Source organism: Scyliorhinus canicula, chromosome 10, assembly GCF_902713615.1.
Source record: "Scyliorhinus canicula chromosome 10, sScyCan1.1, whole genome shotgun sequence".
In the NCBI taxonomy this organism is placed as follows: domain Eukaryota; kingdom Metazoa; phylum Chordata; class Chondrichthyes; order Carcharhiniformes; family Scyliorhinidae; genus Scyliorhinus; species Scyliorhinus canicula.
In genome coordinates, this window is record NC_052155.1 from 123,800,484 (window position 1) to 123,824,691 (window position 24,208).

The 24,208-nt window shown below is 42.4% G+C and overlaps 1 protein-coding gene across 1 annotated transcript in view; it reads left to right on the forward strand.

The window, feature by feature from the left end:
- The window catches only part of zbtb10 (zinc finger and BTB domain containing 10), a 99,518-nt gene that overhangs the window by 41,799 nt on the left and 33,511 nt on the right, over window positions 1-24,208 (forward strand). Inside the window, exon 2 of the mRNA XM_038809678.1 lies at window positions 16,529-17,501. Within this exon, the coding sequence (XP_038665606.1) occupies window positions 16,529-17,501 (973 nt within the window). The remainder of the gene's footprint in view (window positions 1-16,528; window positions 17,502-24,208) is intronic.

The window sequence follows — 24,208 nt, forward strand, 5'->3', positions numbered from 1 at the left end:
TCAAACGGGCTGCTTTGTTATGGATGGTGTCTAGCTTCTTGAGTGTTGTTCCAGGCAAGTGGAGAGTATTTCATTACACTCATGACTTGTACGTTGGGAGCAGTTTTGGGCCTTGTATCCAAGGAAAGATGTGCTAGCCTTGAAGAGGGTCCAGAGGAGATTCACAAGAATGATCCTGGGAATAAGGGCTTGTCATGATGAGTGGTTGAGAACTCTGGGTCTGTACTTGATGGAGTTTAGAAGGATCGGGGGGATCTCATTGAAACTTGCAAGATATTGAGAGGACTAGATAAAGTATACGTGGAGAAGCTGTTTCCCTGAGTAGGAGAGACTAGAACCTGAGGGCACAGCCGTAAAAGTGAAGGGACAATCCTTTAAAATGGAGATGAGGAGGAATTTCTAGCCAGATCATGGTGAATCTGTGGAACTCTGCCGCAGAATGGCTGTGGAGACCAAATCACGGAGTGTCTTTGAGACCAAGATAGATAGGTTCCAATTTAATAAGGGGATCAAGGGTTACAGGGAGAAGGCAGGAGAATGGGGATAGGAAATATATCAACCATGATCGAATGGCAGAGCAAACTCGATGGGCCAAATTGCCTAATCCTGCTCCTTTTATCTTATTGTCTAACTCCCAAGAGTTCATGTTTTTATGGAGGCAGCGGTGATGCGTGTGTGGGTTCTTGCAATAGAGCACTATCCGTAGTGGAAGCCTGCCTCCGTGCGATTGAGTTCTGCTGCATGGCCTGTAATCCACCCTAATGGAGTCGGGAGTGAGAGAGAGAAAAGTGTGTAGCTGAGTCCGGTTTCTGAGGCGAGGCGTTGGGGAGACTCCCAGTTGCGTTTGAGAGTTGGGTGCCATGTTTTGGGAATTCTGATCTGGAGACGTGGCTTTTTAAATTTGATGCAGCATACTTAATCCTGTCCCCTTGGCCTGGGGTTGGTGTGGCCTTCCGACTACTCTCCACCACCTGCCAGAGCCTGTTGACCGCCTGGGTTGTGGCAAGACGGCATGGGGGATATGATGGTGACTTGTGCTTTATTTGTCAAAATCCTTGAGGGATCCTGATGAGTACTTGTTGATCTTGATTCTCCCTTTCCTTGATTTTGGCCTTTATCGTGTGCCAGTGAAAGAAGTCTTTATCCTGAGGACCGCCTTGCATTTCTCATCTCAGTAGCTATTCTGGACTTTCCTCCTTGTTATTATGCTGTTGTCTGCTTGATGTTGTCAGTTTTTTTCCGTTTACAGGGAAGGGAGAGTTTGGAGGTGGTAGCCTTTACCTCACCCTGACCTAATGTTGAGTACGGGATTTGTGCAGTCTTTATTTTTTATTCTTTATCCTAAATATATTTGGGTTTGACATGGAGGGAGGGTGTTTTTTTTGTGTTGCTCATATGCCCCCCACCCCGCGCCTAGAAGGAAGATGAGCAGAGCCGGTGGAGGGTGGGAGTTGATAAGGTTAGTTTGTCATCTCTATGATTGAGGAAGGCCCCAGTTAGAGCGAATCAGTTTTTGTTTGTTTTCTTTCAACTTTAATCCAGAGCATCCGTGAATTTTTTTTTAGGCCCAGGCAGACTGCCTGTTATCCTGATGTGGACTGGGCTATATTTGACCCTTCCTTAGGGTTGGGTCAGTCTTTATCCTGTGACATGCCTCCCTCTGATTATTTGTAATGCTGTTGAAACATTTCTGAGGGCAATCGTGACTATGGACCAGTAGATCCATGATCTGGCTGGGTGCCCTATCCCTGTTGTCTTGGGGTGGGGAAGAGGTGTCTTGTCCTGATTGGGTCTGGGCTAGTTGCTACCATGATTGGGTGTAAGGGTTAAGGGTGTGTGGAAGAGGGAGATTAGCGATGTTCCTGTGGTCACATTCTCCTTAGTCTTTTGTGATGGTGCTGGGCTCGACCAGGCCATGCGCTGTTGCTCTCCACAATGAATGGTGGTGCCTTCTCTCTCTGGTTGCTGGTAGAGGTGTGGCTAGGCCTGACACCTGGGTGAGCAATGATTTTGGGATGGACCAAGTGTTGTACCAAGGATTATACTTTTTTCCCTGGGGTAGGAGTGCGGTCCCCCTGTGGTTCAGTTGCTGGCCGTTGTCCATTTTTATATGCCTTTGGCTGTAGCATAGGAATCTCTTATCTGAATACATATTTCTGATAGTTCTTGATCTTGTCTTTTCCTTCCTTCTGAGGGACCCTGAAGTTATGGCTTCCATAGAGTCCCTCACGTTGTTTTTGGTTTTCTCCTGTGTACTTGTGGGGAGGTTTAGATGGCTGGTCTTGGTGCCATGGTTACACGATCAGGCCCTTTCGATAAGTAGCTATATTACGGTTATCTGCTCTGTCCTGGGTCTAGGAGGGAGTTTGATTCTGTTGTGGGTGCTCGTGTAATTCCCCAACAGCTCTGGAGTTTTTGGCGGGGTTTTTATTCATCATCTGTTATTTCTGTTCTAAAGCTATGGATATGGTGCAACTCTGTTGTTGACTGTATCCTGCTTGATGCAGACAAATTGTGCATTTGTGGCATCTGGTCTTTTTTTGTTCCTTTTGGCATTACTTTTGTTATGTGCTGTACCAGTTTTGCATTGATGCAATGGCTTTTTTTCCTCTTTGTCCTTTGTTCTGATGCGACTAATGATTTAAAAAAAAAACTTCTTCAATAAAAATACATTTTTAAAAATTTTAGTTGTCAATTGTTAACTAAGCATGAAGTTATTGCTCGAGTTTCCATTTGATTATTAGCTTTTTTTGGAAGCAATTCTCCCAAAATCAACGTAACCCAACTTTAAACACATCCCATTCAGTGAAATTGCATTTCTGAAATCGTTTGCATGGTTTGAAAAATGTTGCGTTAGAAACGATCCCAACCTACAAAACTGGTCACTCCCTCACCTGAATGAATCTGAGCTTCTGCTAATTATGTCCATTTGGGGGCGGCATGGTGGTGCACTGGTTAGCACCGCTGCCTATGGCACTGAGGACCCGTTTTCAATCCTGGGCCTGGGTCACTGTCTGTGTGGAGTTTGTACATGCTCCCCATGTCTGTTTGGGTTTCACCCCACAACCCAAAGATGTGCAGGGTTGGTAGATTGGCCACACTAAATTGCCCCTTAATTAGGAAAAAATAATTGGGTACTCTTAATGTCCATTTGCAGGCCATCAAGAAGGCAGAATTATACTAAATATTTGGATGTAAGAACATTGATAGGTATGCATTGAAAGATTTGGATTTCTTTCGTTAAGATGGTGTTCAGAAACCAACTGCTCTAGCTCCATCTAATCAGAAGATTTTGTGCATTATTAAGTCCTTTAAAATCAGATACTCAAGTGATGGATTGATATTAATGTTAAAATACTTATTTTTGTGATATGTATTTTTCAGCTGGATTAAACTTTACCAAGCTGCTACTCTGAAACATATTAAGGAATATTTTTGGCAACTTAAAGAAAAATCTAATTTTGCGCTGGTTCATGGTTGTTTTGTTTGGTAAAATGCAAATTGATATGTCAATGTGTGGTGGGTGGGGTGCACCTCACAATTTACATTATAATTTTCAGTTGCAACCAAAGATGATATTCCTTCTCACTCCTGGGGCTCAATTATTGGCCATGGTATTAAAGGTGATCTTCAATATAGTAAATGTTTTTTCCAATTTTTGGTCATTTTAGCTGCTGAGAACGCTAATCTTCCAGCACTGTGGCTGTTGGGAATTCTTGAAAACGATTGCATATTTGAAGCTGAAGGAAATAGTACACCTATGTGTGTTGTGCTAGTTCTTAAGGTACTGATGATCAACTGAACAACTAAAAACTTAGAAAAGGTGCTGACCTTTATTCTCTCCTCCCCCCCCCCCCCCCCCCCCCCCCAAAATATGTTAGCAGATGCAACATTGCTGTAGAAGGAGAGAAAATACAGGGAACTGCAGGCCGTTAGTATAACATCAATCATCAAGAAAGTGTTGAAATTTGTTATTAAGGAAGTCTCAACAATGCATTCAGACGAGCATTGTTTGATTAGAACCAGCCAACATGGCTTGCCGAAAGGGTGATCCTGTTTGACAAATTTAGTTTTTTGTTTTTTGAGGATGTAGCTGACAGGGTAGGTAAAGGAGAGCCAGTGGGTGTTGCATACTTGGATTTACAAAACACAGGTGGTAATACACAAGGAAAGGGCTTGTGGGTTGTGTGATCATAGGAGCATAGTAACAGCAGTAGGCCATTCAGTCCCTCAAGCATGTCCCGCCATTTAATGAGATCATGGTTGACCTGTGGCCGAACTCCATATACCTGCTCTTCGGCCTATATCCCTTAATATCTTTGCTCAACAAAAATCTTATCCGTCTCAGATTTAAAATTAACAACTGTTCTAGCTTCAACTTCTGTTGGTGGGAGAGAGTTCCAAACCTCTACCACTCTGAGTGAAGAAGTTCTTCCTAACATCTCTCCTGAACGGTCTAGCCCTAAGTTTTTGACTATGCCCACAGTTTTAGAACCGCCAATCAGAGTAAATACTTTATCTACCCAGTCTTTCCCTGTTAATATCTTGAATACTTCGATCAGATCATCCCGTAACCTTCTAAATTCTAGCGAAAACACGTCTAATCTGTGTAATCTCTCCTCGTAACTTAACCCCTGTAGTCCAGGTATCATTTCTGTAAACCCATATTGTACTCCTTCCAAGGTCAAAATATATTTTCCAAGTGTGATGCCCAGAACTGCTCTCAGTACTCCATGTGGGGTCTAACCAGGGTTTTGTATAGCTGCAGCATCACTTCTGTATCTTTATACTCCAATCCTCGAGATATAACGGCTAGCATTCCATTCTCCTTTTTGATTATTTTCTGCATTTGATATATTAACATGGATACAGGTTTGTTTAATGGGCAGGCAGCAAAGAGTAGGGACAAAAGAGGAATAATTTTCAAGTTGCCAGGCTGTGAACAGTGCTGAGGCCTCTGCTATTTATAATCTATATTCATGACTGGAGGGGGGACCGGGGGGGGGGACGACGGACGGACCGGGGGGGGGGGGGGGGGGGGGGGGGGGGGACACCGTGGTGACAGCTGCCTCACAGAGCAGGGATCTGGGTTTTATTCTGGCCTTTAGTGACTATGTGGAGTTTGCACATTCTCCCTGTGTCTGCATGGGTTTACCAGATTATCGTTTCAAGTCTGCATGGCCCTTCAGAACGGAAGAGAGGGGAAAATGTGATTATATACAAGAGCGGGTAGAACATTTGGAACAGTGATAGTGGGAGCAGGGAGAGATAAGTGACAGATGGCCCAATGAGGGAGGGAGGGAGGTTTTATGCATAGGAACAAAAAAAATGTTTGGGATATATGGGGGAAAAAAGATAAAGCTGTAGGAGAAAAGCCACGGTCTAAAGTTGTTGTGTCCTGAGGGCTGTAACATGCCTAAGTGGAAGATGAGATGCAACTTCTCCAGTCTGTTGGGGATTTCACTGGAGCATTGCAACAGGCCAAGGACGTGGTCTTGAGAGCAACAGGAAGGCTGGGGTCATGCATGCTGAATGGGGGTGTTTCGCAAAGTGGCACTTAGTCTGCATTTAGTCTCCCCTTCTGATACTACTTTGAGATTTCTGGTTCAGAGGACTGACTTCTGGGCTGGGTAATTTTGGAAATTTAAAACTCACATTTGAACAAATATTAATTTGTGCACTAATAAAGCTATTTTTGATTAAAGTTTCCACTCATGATAGCAGCATAAACATTTAAACATTTGTCTCCCTGCCTCTCCTCTACTTCCTACTTTCCCGTATGTTCTTTTGGGCAAGTTTTTGGCAGAAGGATGAAAATAACATCTCTGAAAGAGCACCCTAACTAGGCTCATGCCTCTGCCTAGCCCCGTAATCCAATAACCCCACCTAACCTGCACATCTTTGAGCTGTGAGAAAACTGGAGCACCTGGAACAAAACCCATGCTGACACGGGGAGAGTGTGCAATCTCCATAGTCACCCAAGGCTGGAATTGAACCCGGGTCCCTGTTGCTGTGATGCAGCAGTGCTACCACTGTGCAGCCATGCTGCCCCAATTTAAAATTGCTGGGCAGCACAGTAGCACAATGATTTAGCACTGCTGCCTCAACTCCAGGGACCCGGGTTCAATTCCAGCCTTGGGTGACTGTCTATGTCAGGTTTGTACTTTCTCCCCGTCTCTGCTTGGGCTTCTTCTAGATGCTCTGGTTTCCTTCCAAAGCCCAACGATGTGCAAGTTAGGTAGAGTGGTCATGCTAAATTGCCCCTCACTGTCCAAAAGGTTAGATGGGGTTACTGGGTTACAGGGGTAGGTGAGGGTGCTCTTTCTAAGGGCCGTGCAGACAGAATGGGGCAAATGCCCTCCTTCTGCACTTTAGGGATTCTTTGAATCTATGATTTGAGTGGCAAAAGGAACCATGGTGACAGGAGGAAAAGGTTTTCTTTGCAGTGTGTGCTTAGGGTCTGGAATGATCTGCTTGAGAGCGTGGTGGAGGCAAATTCAATGAAGGCCTTCAAAGAGAAATGTGAAATGTTTGCAGGGCTATGGGGGAAAAGGAAGGTTGCTCTTGAAAGAGATGGCATCGCCACAATGGTTCAAACGCCCCCCCCCCTTGTGCTGTAGCATTCTGTTTCTATAATCACATCAATATCCATACATCAAAGATATTATGCGTTTGAATTTTAGTTAGAATTTTAGAATTGTAATTGTGTTTGAAGCAGTGCAGCGAAGGTTCACTTGACTCATTCCTGGGAATAAGGGCTCATCGTTTGAAGCAAGATTAGGTCTGCATCCATTGAAGCTTTCAGAAAAATGATCAATTATCTTATTGAAACATATAGGATCCTGAGGGGACTTGATAGGGTGGATATCAAGTGAATATTTCTTCTTGAGGGAGGCACTAGAACTAGGGAACACAGTTTAAAAATAAGAGGTCTGTCATTTAAAGGGGGAGATGAGAAATTTATTTTCTCGAAGAAGGTTGTTCACCTGTGGAATGCTTTTCACCAGGGAGCAGTAGAGGCTGGGTATTAAATTTATTCAAAGCGGCCTTAGATAAATGTTTGGTAGATAAGGGAGTCAAGGATTATTGGAATGGACAGGAAAGTGGAATTGAGACCACAGCCAAACCAGCCACAATCTTACTGAGGATTCTAAGGGCCAAACAACCAAATCCTATGTTTCTATATAATGTGATTGGGGAATATGAATACAGGTTCCCCACACAGCTCAAAATAGTCTGTTTTTCTATTTGCCATATTTTTTGTCTGTAAAAGTTATAATGTAATAACATGAAACATTTTTTATTGAATTGTCTTGTCAACATTTTTTTTGTCCATACCCTAGAGTAATGACGGGAGTTGAATTCAAAATATACATCATGAGATGTTTTATCTGACTTTTTTTTTAAGGATGCATGTATACAAGACAGTTAGTTGTTCAGATGGAATATTTTGGCAATTCCCAGCAGCTTTTCTAAATTTATCTGTTGCTGGAATAAAAGTTTTTGGACAAGCTTTTTAAAAAAATTATTTATATTTGAGTAAAATTGTTTTTTCTTTTCAAGAGAATGTGGGTGAGGGGCATCAGGGACAGACCATTGATCAAGTGAATTCTTGTTTTGCATCCTGTAAACTTCAGGAAATGTGCTAAATTCTGAGATAAGGACATTTCCACATGATAAATTTCCTTTTTCAAAAAACTACATTTTTGGAGGAACAGCTGATCCATCTCACCTGATTTGTCAAACTGCACTGTATTGCCAAAACAGCCTGATCTCACTGTTACTCTGACCATTTTAAAATGTAAACAGTTTAATTTTTGTCTGTTATCAGAAAAAGAAAAGTCTTTCTTCAGCTAACCCGTTGCTAGCTTTAACTGTTTTGTGGTTGTATTTGGAAAGTTAACGTTTGAAAATCGCAAACTTCTGATACCACACATTCTTTCTCTCTCTGTCCATGCCTTCCATAACCTCTTACGGTCTCGGGCAGTAAAGGACAAATGCGTTGGTAAAATAAGTTGCACCTGTACTCCAGAATCAATTTTACCACGGTAGTAATCTGATTTACAAAATCAAATTACTGCGGATGCTGGAATCGGAAACAAAAACAAAAAAACCCACTGCAGACTTTGTGTTCTCTCAATTTACTCCTACCTATCTTGTGCCCTCAGCAAATTTGGCTCCAATACAGCCTATCCTTTTATCCAAGTGCTTAATATAGATCGTAAATAGTTGAGGCCCCAGTACTGATCCGAGTGGCACTCCATTTATTGCAACGGTTTCCAGTAAGTTGGCCAATCCTCTATCCATGCTATTATATCACCCCCAATGCCATGAGCTTATTTTCTGCAATATCCTTTTATGTCACAACTAATCAAATGCCTTTTGGAAACCAAAATATACTTCATCTATTGGTTTCCCTTAATCCACGCTGCTTGTTTCATGCTCAAAGAACTCTGTTAACGTTGGCAAACACAATTTCCCTTTCACAAAGCCATGTTGACTCTGCCTGATTATATTATGATTTTCTAAATAACCTGCTACTACCTTCTTAATGATGGATGCAAGCATTTTCTCAATGGCAGATGTTTGCCTAACTGGCTTCGAGTTTCCTACTTTCTGTTTCCCTCCTTTCTTCGATGCTGCTATTACATTTGTGGTTTTCTAATCTGCTGGAACCTTTCCAGAATCGAGAGAATTTTGGAAGATTACAATTGATGCATCCATGATCATAGCAGCCATTTCCTTTTAAATGCACGGATGTTGGCCTTGAGGTCCAGGGAATTGTTAGCCTTTAGTCCCATTTAGTTTTCCTTGTACTTTTTTTCTTAAATTCTCCCCGTGCTTTTCTACTATTTTTGTGTCTTCTATTTTACAACCAGATACAAAACACTTGTTCAAAGTCTCTCCAGTTTCTTTGTTTCCCAATATTAATTCTCCAGCTTCATCCCATAAGGGACCAATGCTCACTGTCCCCAACCTTTTTCCTATTTATATACAGATAAAAGATTTTACTGTAATTTCTCCCTCTTTATTATATTTTTAGTGATCCTTTAGTTTCTAAAATGTTCCCAACCTTATAGCCTGCCCCCATTGTACATCTTGTCATCCATAATTCCTTGGATGGTGCATCCTTCTCGTGGATTATTTTTATTGAGTTTGTTAACTGACAGTCTTCCATTTTATCTTTTAACCCCCGTTCCCAATTCACTTTAGTCAACTGTGCCTTCATACCCTTGTGATTGCCTTTATTTACCACACTAATTTTAGACCCAAATTTCTTAACCTCAAATTGAATGTGAAATTCTTTCATGTTACCCAGAAGATCCAACGTTATGAGGTTATTAATGAATCCTCTTTTTACACTTTACCGAGTCTAAAATAGCCTATTCCCTGTGTGATTCCAGAATGTATTCTCAGAAATTGTAAAATACATCATACAAACTTGTCCTCAAAGCTGCTTTTGCCAAATTGATTTGTCCAAACTATATGAAGATGAATATCTCCTACAATTATTGCAGTACTTTTCTTCCAAGTCTCCATTATGTCTTGTAGCTGCTGTCGGGGCCCATAAACCACTACCAGCAATGACTTTTTTCCGTTGCTATTTCTTATCTCTCCAAACTAATTCTGTATTTTGATCCTCTGAATCAGTATTATTACTACTGATCTTACCGTTGATTAGCGGAGTTCTCCCACCTCCTTTTGCTTTCTTCTTGTCCTCACAAAATGTTAAATACCCATCACTTTCCAGCTGTGGCCACGATGTAACCATGGGTGGAGAATTGCCCGGGGCCAGCGTCAATCCTGCCCCCGGCGTGGCCCGAATCGGCGGGGGCGGGAGTCGCGCTGCGCCGGTCGGCGCCCCCCCGCGCGGCGATTCTCCAGCCCACGGTGGGCTGAAGTCCCGCCGCTGACAGGCCAATCCCACTGGCTGGAATCAAAACACCTCTGGTGAGGAAAGAGAGATCTGGATCTGACCCCGGAGGGTGCCCCCACGGTGGCCTGGCCCACCGATCGGCGGGCGGGCCTGTGCCGTGGGAGCACTCTTTTGCTTCTGCCCTACCATGGCCTTCACCATGGCGGGGGCGGAAGAGTACCCCCTCTGCTGCGCATGCGCCGGTATGACGTCAACAGCCGCTGACGCACCGACACATGCGCAGACTTTTGCCGCCTGGTGAAGGCCTGTCGGCCCCAGCTGGCGGGGCGCCAAAGGCCGTTCGCGCCGGTCGGCGGAGCGGCAACCACTCCGGCGTGGGCCTAGCCCCTTAATGTGAGGACTTGGCCCCTAAAGGTGCGGAGAATTCCACACCTTTGAGGAGGCCTGACGCCGGAGTGGTTGACGCCACTCCAATACGCCGGGACCCATGCCCCGCCGGGGAGGGGAGAATCCCGGCCCAGGTCTCTATATGGGTATCCGATCATACAATTTATTTCTATTTGTGCTATTATTTCATCCATATTGTTACGAATACGTACATTCAGATAAAGAGCCTTTTAATTCTGCATTGTTACCATTTTCCCCTAATCTAACCTTGTTTGCTGGTGCGCTCTTACTTTATTTATTCATTTATAGTATGTGAACGTCACTAGTTAGGCCAATATTTATTGCCCATCCTGAGTTGCCCTTCAGAATGTGATGGTGAGTTACCTTCTTGAACTGCTACATTCCCTGAGGTGTAGGTACACCCACTGTGTGCTGTTGGGGGACAGAATTCCAGGATTTTGATCCAGCGACAGTGAAGGAACGGCGATTATATTTCCATGTTGGGTGGTGAGTGACCGGGGGGAGGGTCACAGCAGAGTCATGAACACCACCCAGTCCATCGACTCTGTCTACACCTCCCGCTGCCTTGGGAGTGAAAGTGGGCAGCATAATCAAAGCCCCCTCTCACCCGGCTTACTCACACTTCCAACTTCTTTCATCGGACAGTAGATACAAAAGTCTGAGAACACGCAGATTCAAAAACAGCTTCTTCTCTGCTGTTACCAGACTCCGAAATAGTCCTCTTATGGACTGATGGACTGATCAGATCTCTTTCACATATCTTCACCTGATGCCTGTGTCTATGTATTTACAATGTGTATTTTATGTTTGCCCTATTATGTACTTTTCATATACGGTGACCTGTTTGAGCTGCACACAGAACAAAACCTTTCACTGTACCTCGGTACACGTGACAATAAACCAATCCATCCATCCTTACTCTTGTCCTTCTAGGTGGTAATGGTCATGGGTATGGCAGGTATGATTGTGGGTTTGGAAAGTGTGGTATTGGGTTTGGAGGGAGCTGTCTAAGAAACCTTGTCGGGTTTGTGCATCTTGTCGATGGTATGCAAGGCTGCCACTGTTTGTCGGTGGTGGAGGGTTAACATGTTTGGAAAGGGGAGCAATCAAGCTACCTGCTTTGTCCTGGATGGTGCCAGGCTTCTTGAGTATTGTTGGAGCTGCACTCATCCAGGCAAGTGGAAAGTATTCCATTAACTGATTTGTAAATTGCAAATGGTGGACAGAATTTGTGGGACCAGGAGGTGAGTTACTGTCCATAGGATTCCTAGCCTTTGACCTGCCCTAGTAGCCATAGTATTTATATGGCTAGTCCGGTTCAGTTTCTGGTCAATGGTACCCCCAGGGTGTTGATTGTTGGGTGTTCAGCGAAGGTAATGCCATTGAATATCAACGGGCAATGGTTTACTTCTCTCTTGTAGGAGATGGTCATTGCCTGGCACTTGTGCGACATGAATGTAACTTGCCACTTGTCAGCCCCAGCCTGGATGTTGTCATGGACTGCTTCATTATATGAGGGGTCGCGAGTGGTACTGAGCATTGTACAGTCGTCTGAAAACATCTCCACTTTGACCTTTATAATGGAAGGGAAGTCATTATGTTTGTAAACTCTGTGCCTTCCTGTTGTACTCTGGTTAATCACCCACATCAATACCCTGCATTATTCCTTTGTCCTTTCTCTGGTTTCCAGATCTCACCCCCCCCCCCCCCCCCCCCCCCCCCCCGCCCCCCAAACTATTTATTTTAAAGCCCTCCATACAGCTCTCGTGATATGGTTCTCCAGTATACTGGGTCAAGTGAAGGCTGCGTCTCACGGTACAGCTCACTCTTTCCCTCAGTACTGGGCCAGTGGTCCATGAATCAAAACTGATTGGTGAGTAGCACCACTGGAAATCTTGTAATAAATAAAAATTGTCCACTTTGGTCACCGTGCCTATAACACTTTGTTGCATTTCGTTAATGACACTCATGGTGTAAAATCTCATATCTTGATTCACCACAAGGAATGATGCACACAATTTGTTTATTTGTATTTGCACATATGCTGAATTTTATACCAGTGAGATTGCTAATGGTTTTGCTTTTTGTTTTTAAGAAACTGAAATAAGCCATTCAGAATGCGAATAAGGTACTTTATCTGTCATAAAAAGGATGTCATAAACAGAATAATGAATGAATGTGCAGTCAGTTTACCCATATCTGTGCCGAGGTTGATGGGATCTTTCTGCAGGGGTTTTCATAATATTGATGAGGAAACTGAGTAACAGTGAGTAATACTCTAAAACCTATCTTTGTTAGACTGTGTGTTCCATGGGAAAAACCACAGCTTATTTTGACCCTTGAGCTTGAGGCAACATTCAATTAGATCATGGTTGATCTGCACCTCAATTCCATTTTCCTTCAAAATAAGCATGCTCAACATTGAAGTAATAAATGATTTTTTAAATTTATGCATGGGATGTGGGTGTTGCTAAGCCAGTATTTATTGCCCATTCTTAGTTGCTCTTAAGAAGGCGCTGGTGAGCTGCTTTCTTGAATCGCTGACATCCATGTGGTGTATATATGCACCCACAGTGCTGTTCAGGAAGGAGATCTAGGATTTTGACTCCGCAATAGTGATGGAAGGCAATATATTTTCAAGTCAGGATGCTGGGTGACTTGGAGAGGAACTTGCAGGTGGTGGTATTCCCATGTATCTGCTGTCTTGTCCTTCTGGATAGTAGTGGTTGTGGGTTTGGGAGGTGCTACCTTTGGAGCCTTGGTGAGTTCCTGCAGTGGATTTGTAGATGGTACACACTGCTGCTACTGTGCGTCAGTATTGGAGGGGGTGATTGCTTGTGGAAGGGGTATGAATCCAGCAAGCTGCTTTGTCCTGCATGGTGTTGTTGGATCTGCTCTCATCGAGGCAAGTGGAGAGTATTCCATTACATTGATTTGTACCTTGCTGATTGTGATCAGCTTTGAGGAGTCAGAGGTGAGATACTTGCCGGAGGATTTCCAGCCTCTGACCTGCTCTTGTAGCCACAGTATTAATATGGCTAGTCCTGTTCAGTTTCTGTTCAATGGTAATTAAGCAAAAGAGACAGAAGGGAGGTAACGCGAGGGCACAGATTTGTGGTCACTCTCAAAATAACCAAAGGTGAGATGAGAATTTTGTAATTCAGTGAGTTGCAATCTGGATTGTACTGCCTAAAAGAGAGGTATAAGTAGCCAGTACTAACTTTCAAAAGGAAATTGAATAAAATACTTGACGGGAAAAAGTCTAAGGCAGCAGAAATAACCGCCAGTGTCTAAGAAATCATCTCTAAAGTACTGAAAACACTATTTCAAACCAAGTGCTGTGAGCAAAAGCCTTCAAGGCAAAAAAGGAATTAAATTTTTAAAGGCTTTCCAGCATAACAATTTTTCAGTTTCAGAAAGCCTGTCTTAACTAGACTAGCAGTTAAAGTCTGAATCCAAGATTAAAGGTGCAGCAACACGTGTGCTCATTGAGAAAACTATTAGAATTCTGAACATGTGATTCTGGTGGGCCTGTGACTAATGGTGGTTGGGGGGGAGGAGGGGGGTTTAAAAGGAAGGTACGTGAGATAGCTTTGAACGTAGTGCCCCAGTTCCATGTGTCCTTTCTCCATCTGCTCTCTTGTAGCCGATCTGCACTTCCTTGCCAACCAAGAGCTGGAAAACACTTTGGCCCTTCAACACCTCACAGAAGTGCAGCAAAGTGAGGCTTTCCTCTGTCCTATTTAAGCTAACATTCTGACTGCAGATAATTGGTAACGACTAGCATGCACTTGTACTGACAATCCTATACAGTTTACACTTTCAAGCATTCTTGCCATGGAGATGCACATCAGTGCAAAGACCTGAGCAGGTATTCTTTCTCTCTCTCTTCCCCCCCCCCCCCCCCCCCCCCCCCCAGCCCCCAGCCCCCAGCCCCCAGAATGGTGCCTGGAGCACCTGTGGGAAATGAAAGCTGTAAACTGGAATTGAGTGTGCTATCCTCCGTTCCCTCTGTTCTGTGATCTCTTCTGTAAAGGCAGAACCAAGAGTTATAATGTGATAAATGGATGACTTAATCAATGTATGAATCTTTTGACACAGGTCACACTGCAATTAAGCTTTTGTGCTACAAATGTGTTTCTTAAATAAAATGCCGTTATTAAAAGGATTAAAGGAAGCCATTTGTGGAGGATGACGGTGCAGGATGGATATGACTGACAACAAGATGATGGTGTGTGTCAGTGGCGGCCGTTTAATTGGGGAGGAGAGGAAATGCCTTGACAGAAAGAGATAGGTGGTCCTGCAAGTTCTGTAGGTCTGAGGAGTTCTGTGCAGAAGGCGTGCAGTGAGGGTGTTGGAAACCACATTTTCTACCCTGACAAGGCTATTGAACCTCTTGCGGCACTAACCAGGCCTCCTTGGCCAATTTACATTCATTTGGAGGCAGGAAATTTTCTTCCCATCCTGTGGGCCCTGAGAACTTGCAGCTTGACATCCAAAGATGACTCCGAACTAATGTGTGCCCTTTCATCTTGCTGACTTTGCATCACTCCAGTTGTTGCCTCTCATTGCCGCTTGTGGAATGCTTTAAATTCTGCCCCTCACTGAGGACCCTTTAAATATAAAATGGGATGTGGATGCTGTGGTTCTGTTAGAAAGTAATGGAAAAATCCACTCCAATGAATATTTGGGCTCCTGACCTGCTACCAGAACCCAGTGAATGAGTTCAACCATCGAAATCAGCCCCCGTTTTCCACATAAAATATATATTGTATCCACTTCTGCTATTCTCTTTTCTTATTAAAAGGATAGAATTTTGGTACTTTTTCTGATTTTAGCGGTGGTAGACTCTGTTATTCAAGTATGTCCAAGCTACAAGTGAAGGGAAGAAAAACAAAAGTAATGCAACACATGAAGATTGGTGGTAAATATAGTAGAACAAACTTGTGTTTTCAATGTCCTGCACAGCATTTTCAAATGTTGCCTTCCAAGAACAGCTGGTATCTTTTTTAAAACTGCTCAAGCATGTTACTAATTAATTCCAATGCTGTATTAGATGACATTAAACATTGAAACTTCTGCGCAGCATAAGTAAATAATTAACACTTAGTGAGAGATCAACTTGCTCACTTGTGTTCTGAAAAATGCTTTGATTATGGGAATTCCCATTGCGCAATTCATAAAGTCGGCTGTCTCATTTAGATGCTCTTCAGAAATAAGTAAACCTTTGATAGGGACTGATGATCCAATTTTGATGAGTCTGAAAACAGCTGGTTCAGGGAGGGAAGAATTATGCCTGATTCATGTTCCTAATTGTTACCCACTGTCTCCCATAAGTCATGTACATGTTAGTGTCTGGCACTGCAGTATTAAATATGGGGGACAAAAATGGCAGTTTCTTAAATTATCAATTGGGGAAAAACTAGCATCCAAAAACTTGGAACCAGAATGTACCATTGCCGTCTCCTGTCTGGTTGGAGGGGGGTGGAGCAGGAGAAAATTGGAGACCCTGGTTGGAGAGGGGTGGAGCATGAGAAAATTGGAGACCCTGGTTGGAGAGGGGTGGAGCAGGAGAAAATTGGAGACCAAGAAAAACTAACTTATTATGGCATTTAAAAATACAGGACAGACTGTCTCAAATTAACATTGTTACTTCCTATCAAGCTCCTTACTTTCCAATCAAAAATCTTAATGCCTTTTGTTGCATTCAAATGTGATACCCTAAAACTGCTATCCAATTCACTTCTTGCAATGACATTGTAGCAAACTAGCCAGGAGTAGAAAAAACGGATGAGATCCACATTGCCGATCATGTCTGAGGCCTGCATTCAAATAAACTAAAAGAAACATAATTTAAATCTGAGTTTTCTCTTCTCAAGACCTGAATCAGTTTGATATTCTTGTTAATTTAATGGGTACTAGCCTCTGAACAAATCAATGTTGTATTTTTATGAATGACACATACAATGATTTGCCTAGAAACAATAGGAAGTGCTTTGACTTGCAGCACACGAGTAGAGTGCTGTATATTGCAACTAAAGTTGGCGCAGTCCAGTTGAAAATCCAAGTAATTTTTTTCTCAATACTGGTGTCCCTCCACTCTCGCCTCTCTATCTCGTGCCCTTTATTTATCGCTCTCGCTCGAGCACTCTCTCTCGCGCGATCTCTCATTTTACGACAAGCGTAAATAGTGGAACATAATTTGCCATTTATTTTTTAAATTTGGTTTGTTTTTATTTCCAGGAATCTGCGATTACATCCAAATCAACAGATGAGATGTACAGTGAATACAAAAGTGATCGAAATGAAATTTCCTATTGTTATCAACTGCTTCAGGAATTGAATGAACAGCGGCAGCAAGGCATTTTGTGTGATGTCAACATTGTGGTGAAGGGTCAGGTTTTCAAAGCCCACAAGAATATATTAGTTGCAGGCAGCCGTTACTTTAAGACTCTCTATTGCTATACTCCAAATGAGAGTTGCGACCAGGTCACAGTAACTCACCTCGATGTTGTTGCAGTTCAAGGTTTCACAGTCATTCTTGATTTCATGTATTCTGGACATCTGGTTTTAACTAGCCAAAATGTAATTGAGGTAATGTCTGTCGCAAGCTATCTACAAATGACAGACATTGTTCAGGCGTGCCGTAGTTTCATAAAGGATGCTCTAAACATCAGTACAAAATCCACTGCGGCAGAGAAAATAATTATGCAGTATGAGAAGGTAAAAGCCTCCAACCGGTCCCAAAGAGACAACACCATAGCTATGTTGAAACATGAGCCCAGCAGTCCTTGGATAGTCAAATCTACAAATGCATTGACTAACTGTGCTGAAGGAGGACTGCATGATGAAAGAGCAAGGTATGAAATGGAGGGCTACAGTTTAGATATGGGTTCAGCAATGGACCAAAATGAGAGCTACCAGATTAATGATTCTGCCTGGAATCAAGATAACTTTTTGGATTATGGTGGAAAAGATCTGCAAATGGGGCTACCTCAAGATCAGAGTCCTGCTTTTTCATGGGGAAATTTGGGAAAACTAATGCTTCATCAGACAGTCCCTCGAAGCGGACGAAGGAAAAACCACATAACCAGAAGAATTGTGTATGATGTTGCACCTAAAGTTGAAGAGGGAGTTGGAGATAACTTAATGATGCAGCCACCTATGGCATTCTCTGAGGATGGATTACAGGAAATTCCTGTAGACTCATTTACAGGTACTGTATGCATATGTCAGTCAAGAAGTGTAAGCAAAGCATGCAACATGTGTTAAAGTGCATTAATGTTATTTTTCCTGTATAAATTTTCTCCCTCGTCCTAAAGTCAGGAATTTATGGAATAATACAATTGCCAGGAGGCACATTTTGCACACAGCCACAAAACATATGCAGTAAATTACATAATCTCAGCCACTCTTCCCTTCCCCCCCCCCCAACACCAAGGAAATAGGCCACTTGTCAGTGCCAATCATGCATTCAAGCAAATAGGCGTAATCGGCTCATATCCACTTTTCTTAAATTGTAATCTTGAACATATGCAGTTGCTGCCTCGCTCACAAATCCCGGAGCGAATTCCACAGCCTCTTCTACTGGAAATAGCCTGTTTCTATTCACCCCATTCTGTCCATACAAAATTTTAAACACTTGTTTAAACCATCCTATAATGTGTCATTTGTGTTTTCCTAATAAAATTGAAGTCTGTGGGAATTGGGGAGTCATACCTAGCATAAAAGTAGTGGTTTTTGGAGGCCATCACCTCAGTCCCAGAGTACTCTGCCTTGCCTGGACGGGTGCAGCTTCAACAACACTCAAAATGCTCAACACCACCCAGGACAAAGCCCATTTGATTAGCACCCCACCCACCACCGATACAGTGTCAGATTTGTATATCATACATTAGGTGCACTGCAGCAAGTTGCTGAGCTTCCTTTGATAGTACCTTCCAAACCGGTTACCTAAACCATCTAGAAGGATGAGGGCAGCAGACGCATAAAACACCAGCTGGAAGCACCCCTCCAATCCACACCCCACCATGATTTGGGATTATGTTGCTATGCCGTCACTTGCTGGATCAGAATCCTGGAACTTCCTCATGGGGCTGTGGGTGAATCTGCAACAGATGGACTGCAGTGGTTCAAGAAGGTGACTCATCACTCATCACCACCTTCTTAAGGACAGGCAACAAATGCTGGCCTAGCAAGTGAACCCCTCATCCCATAAAAATAACACAGCCCCTATTTTTTAATAATCCTGTTCCAGTGTGGAGCCCTATATTGCACCCAGACTCTCAAACCAAGCTCTTAATTGGATTTTGTCTAATCTTTTATTGTCTTACTCCATAATTTATGCGCAGGCCCATCTGTCATCCACAACTGGACCCAACCCCTGCAGGTTTGAACTGGCCTGCTCTCCACCACTACCGTTTTCTCCCCCCTCGCAATCCTTGCCTTGGGCACTGACCTTCTCCCTGGCCTGTCATTTTTAATCGGGCATTTAAACGTACCTGCTGGGGCGTGTCCTCCTTCCATTTGCCTCCTGCACTTGAGGGTCTCGGACTGCTGTGTTTCTGGAACTCAGCCGGCCCGAGTCGGAAGTCAGGCAAGACCGGCAGGGAGGAAATTTGGTGTAGATAAATGGGCACGGAGTGTCATTCTGATGGTGATTCCAAGGAAGTTCTAGGTTATCTGTTGTTTTTCTCTTTCCGACTCCTAGTATGTACCTAGTATGTCTTCCTGTCTAACGAACATAGCTAAAATCTTTTCATATTTCTCTCCCAAGTCTCCGTCACTTCATGTCTGATATCCTTCTCTTTCAGTGAAGAACAGTGAAAAGTACCATCTCTACCACTTTTTGCTCATGGGTTTTAATGATGTTGGAAGATAGGTGTTGGCCAGAGCACTTAGGATAACTTCCCCGCTTTTCTTAGAAGTGGTGCCATGGGAGATCTTTTGAGCCCGTCTGAGTGAGTGGACAGAGTCTCGATTTGGCATCTAATCCCAAACGGTGGTAGCTCCAACCATGTAGCACTCTCTCTGTGCTGCACTGATCTTTGCCTAGATCTGCCTAGATCTTTGTCTTTGCGTCTTTGGAGTGGGAATTTGATCTCTTTAGCCTTCTGAGTCAGAAGCAAGAGTGGAACCTAGTGAGCCATGGAACGTGTGTACGCATGCACTTTGACACCCAAACCTCTGTCAAATTAGTTGAAACCCTCCACTGCAACACTATCTAATCTGCCAACAAGGATGTTGGTTCCCAACTCTTGAGATGAAATGCATCCATCTTGACTTTGACAAGCCCACACAAACAACAATCCTCTTCTCCGTTCAGGCCATATTCTTCAGATTGTTTTAAAAACCGATAAACGCTCCACTGTGCCTGTGGTATTATTTGAATTTTTTTACTCAAACTGTCTTAGATTTCTGTATCCTACTCTTAACCTCTTTTTTTTTTTAGATCCTTAAATTCTCCTTTAGTTTTTGATTGCTGTTATTATTGTAGTTTTCATTGATTGATTTGAATTGGTTTCTAATTTTCAAGCCATTTTCAAACTGCTAAGTTTCCTTTTTTATTGGAATATATTTATTTTGAATCTTTATGATCTATATTTTTTTTAAAAATCACTCCACTTGGTGCTGTCGAATACTTTGTGATAATGTTTCCTTCCACTTCCACTCAGCAAGCTTGCTCCTTGCCTTTCATTACCTCGTGCAATTCACCATTCTTTATGGAGTGAGTGTTCTAGTTGCAATAATGTTCATTTCAACAAAGACCTCTAGAAATAAATTTATTTTCAACCACAAATTGAGGGTATGCTCTCGCCAGTTGCAGTGACTGGCCAGGGATCATGCCTGGGGTCCTCCTGATCCAAATGGCTCATGCCCTTACTTAGGTGGCGTGTCTTTTCAAGGAACTACAATGAAAGCCCATTGCTTGTTTGATTTCAAAAACATATCACAAGCTCTCCATCAATTTGTCTGCCCCCCAACCAAGCACAAAAATGGAGGATTTTAAAAATTAGGTAAGGGCATTAAGGGATTTGAGCCAAAGCTGAGTGAAATTAAAATACACAGCAGTTGGCTAACTGAATGGCGGAGCAAGCTTGAGATATTGAAAATGAAATGAAAATCTCTTATTGTCACGAGTAGGTTTCAAATTAAGTTACTGTGAACAGCCCCTAGTCGCCACATTCTGGCGCCTGTTCGGGGAGGCTGTTACGGAAATTGAACCGTGCTGCTGGCCTGCTTGGTCTGCTTTCAAAGCCAGCGATTTAGCCCTGTGCTAAACAGCCCCTATTGAATGGCCTACTCCTGTTCCTGTGTTCCTAAACATCTGGGGAGCCATTCAAATTAAATCGACTTACAGAAGCTTTGAGGCACTGACCAAAATTAATGCAAGCAAAGTAACAGTAATTAAGAAAATAATGGCACTAAAGAATGATAAATCCCCAAGTTTAGATGGTTTCCACCCCGGGATACCCCAATAATAATCTTCTAAAGTTATGATCCCTTCCTTTAGATTGGAAAATTGTGCATGTCACTCTGCTACTTGGGAAAGATGAGAGGGGGAATTATTGACTGGCACCTGTTGTCAGGAAATTACTAGAGTTCATCATTAAAGATAGATTGAACATCTTAAATTTTCAACTGGTCAGAGAGCCAGCATAAATAATAAGGGGTAAGCGATAACACACTAGAATTCCCACAGTGCTTGAGGGGGCAATCTGGAGTCTGCACAGACCCTCTGAAAGAGTCCCCCAGGCCTATTCCCCTCTCTTTTAAAGAACGGTTGATAAATAATGCAAATAATACTTGCAGGAATTAATTTAATGTCAACATTTGCCACAAATTATCTTGAAATAATATGGAAAGCAAAAGCTGGAGAAAGAAATTTGTAACATCTGCCAATATTATTTATATGGACTTTCCATAACGCTTTTGATGAAACTCCTCGAGATTATTAGCTAAATTTAGAACCCATGGAATTGAAGGAAAATTGTTGACCTAGTTAGGACATTGACTTGAGTCTCAGAAATCAGCATAGGGATATAGAATTTACAGTTCAGAAGGAGGTCATTCGGCCTATCGAGTCTGCACTGGCGCTTGGCAAGAGCACCCTACTTAAGCCCACACCTCCACCCTATCCCCGTAACCCAGCAACCCCACCTTACCTAAGGGCAATTTCCCATGGCCAATCCACCTAACCCGCACATCTTTGGACTGTGGGAGGAAACCCACGCAGACGCGGGGAGAACGTGCAGACTCCGCACAGACAGTGAACCAAGCCAGGAACCGAACCAGAGACCCTGGAGCTGTGAAGCAACTATGCTAACCGTGCTACTGTGCCTGGCCAGTATTCTAATTTAATCTGTTTTGGGGCCTCAGCTATTTGCTGTATTTATAATTTTGATGATGGAATAGAAAACCACATGTCCATCCAAGTTTACAGATGACTGAAAGATGGGTGGCCTTGTGAAAAGTGTAGACGGAAACATAAAGCAATGAAGAGAATAAATGAGTGAACAAAACTGTCTAATGGATTTCAGTTTGGGCAAGTGTGAGATCATCCAATTTGACCCGTAACAGAATAGACCAAAGTACTTTCTAAATGGTATAGGTTAGACACAATGGAAATCTAAAGACATTCGGAGTATCCAAATTATTAAAGTATCAGGCAAAGGTACAAAAAATAATCAAAAAAGGCTAATGAAATATTGGCCTTTATACCTTGGGGCAAGGGGGTAGAAGGGGTCCCAGCTAAAGAAAAGCTCCAGCTAGAAGAGTACTGTCAGCAGATCTAAGTACCCACATCAGAATCTGTTCAGATGAAAAGTCATGGACTTGAAAGGTAAACTCTCATGGTCTGTGTATTTCCAACATTTGTTTTGTTCATATTTTAGATTTCAGGCATCCATAGTATTTTGCCTTTGTGTATTTGAAGTTACGTCACAATTGAGTCATGAATGAACAGGCTCAAGAGGCTTTATTACCTAATCCTGTTCCTATTTTACTGTATGTATTCTTCCACAAATAACACTGGCTCTGATGTGATTAGATATTTCTAAGAATAAGATGGATATTAGCCAGACATCTTGATTGCTTTTGGGATTCATGTTTTGACAACAGGCACAGGAGTAATTTGCTGTTTGAAGCATTCCGCTTTTGCATACAAGCCCTGCTGAGTTTATCTAGTTATCTTGTGGATGTGAAAGTTTTGACAACATTAAAAGAAGCCTTCAAAAAGTGATGGGAAGCCGAAAGCTTATTCTAGTTGTAATTTTCAGCATCCCACCCTTTCAATGCTCCATCCTCAAAAATGTTTATTAAAAGCTAGTAATGTTGTTTCTGTGCGAACTGGCTTTACTTGTACTCCAGAATGTCAGGCAGATGTCAGTTCACCAAATTTCCCCTAAATTTGAGACCATGTGTTTTCTGAGTCCACTAAGAGCTCCATCTATTGATTTGATAACTTCTGAACCAGACTTGCCTTTTTTTCTAGCTTTTGCTTTCCAAGTATTTTTCTATCATCCATGCTCCACAAATGAAAATTCCTCCTTCCCTGTTCTCTTTTGGACTTGGTACAACTTGAACTTTCCAATACAAAATCGAAGAGTTTTTGTGTAATGTTAATTGCAAGTTAAGATGATTTCCCTGTCATGATACTCTGTTAAAAAACAAAAAAAACCAAACAAACAAACATTATTCAATTGTGTTTTCCCTTCCCTGGCTTCAATTGTGTGTGGAGATTGAACTGCAGATGAGTTTGATTAGGCCATACCTATTAAGTTAACTTAACACGCCTTCTCTTTGTAAACAATGCTGGTGTTCTTGACAAAGCATTTGTAATTGAAGAAAGATTGCTTTCCCTTCTTCTTTTCTCGAGGCCTCCTGAGTAAAATTTGCAGAACGAAGTAAAAGATTTGGGAGAAACGTCACCTAAGCTCAAAATTTCACATTAATTTACTTGATCTAAAAGATCAATGCAATATTGTCCAACATCACTAAGTAAATTGCTTCAGGTAGCAAACTATACCCTACAGGTAATGTCAAAAGAAACCATCTGTATATTGATTATAACGTGAACAGTTTGGTTCTGAGCTAGGAAGAGAGTAAAGGAAAAACTTAAAATTAGCTTCCAAACAGGTGTTATTAGGAACAGTTGGCTATGTACTCTTGAATTTTATTTCAACACCACCAATGTTGTCTATTAAGTAGCTGAAAATATGAATATGCTACTTGTATGATTTACCGTGGTATTGCAGTTACCGTGAGAGTAAAATGATGATTTTAATTATTTTCATACTGTTATCGAAATGTGCTTTGTAAAATACGTGTTAATTTATGAAATATAGGCATCATTTACACAATCTTGTAATTTGTAACAAGAGATGGCACATAGTGGTCCGCTTCCACCAGCTATTTTAACTGGTGATTGATACACGGGACTGGTTTAGCACAGGGCTAAATCACTGGCTTTGAAAGCAGACCAAGGCAGGCCACGGTTCAATTCCCGTACCAGCCTCCCAAAAAGGCGCCGTAATGTGGTGACTAGGGGCTTTTCACAGGAACTTCATTTGAAGCCTACTTATGATAATAAGCAATTTTTCATTTCATTTCATTTCATTTTTCATGCATCTACATTGCAGGATAACTTCAAAATTGATGTAAGGGGAAGGAAGACTAAAGTTGAACAAGGATAAGGTGCTGATAATTATTTTACGTCCCTGGTTTAGATAAGGGAATAAATGTTGAGATTGCTGCTTCTGATTGATGTCCAGTAGCATCTAAAAATATACACACCCTTGTATGTGGTGAGATGATGGGTTTGACTTCTGTTGTGATGTGTTCTACTTGTAAATAGCCTGTCAATATTTATTGGGCTCTTGTGAATTTTGGCGAATGCCTGTGGAACATTACCCCATAATATAG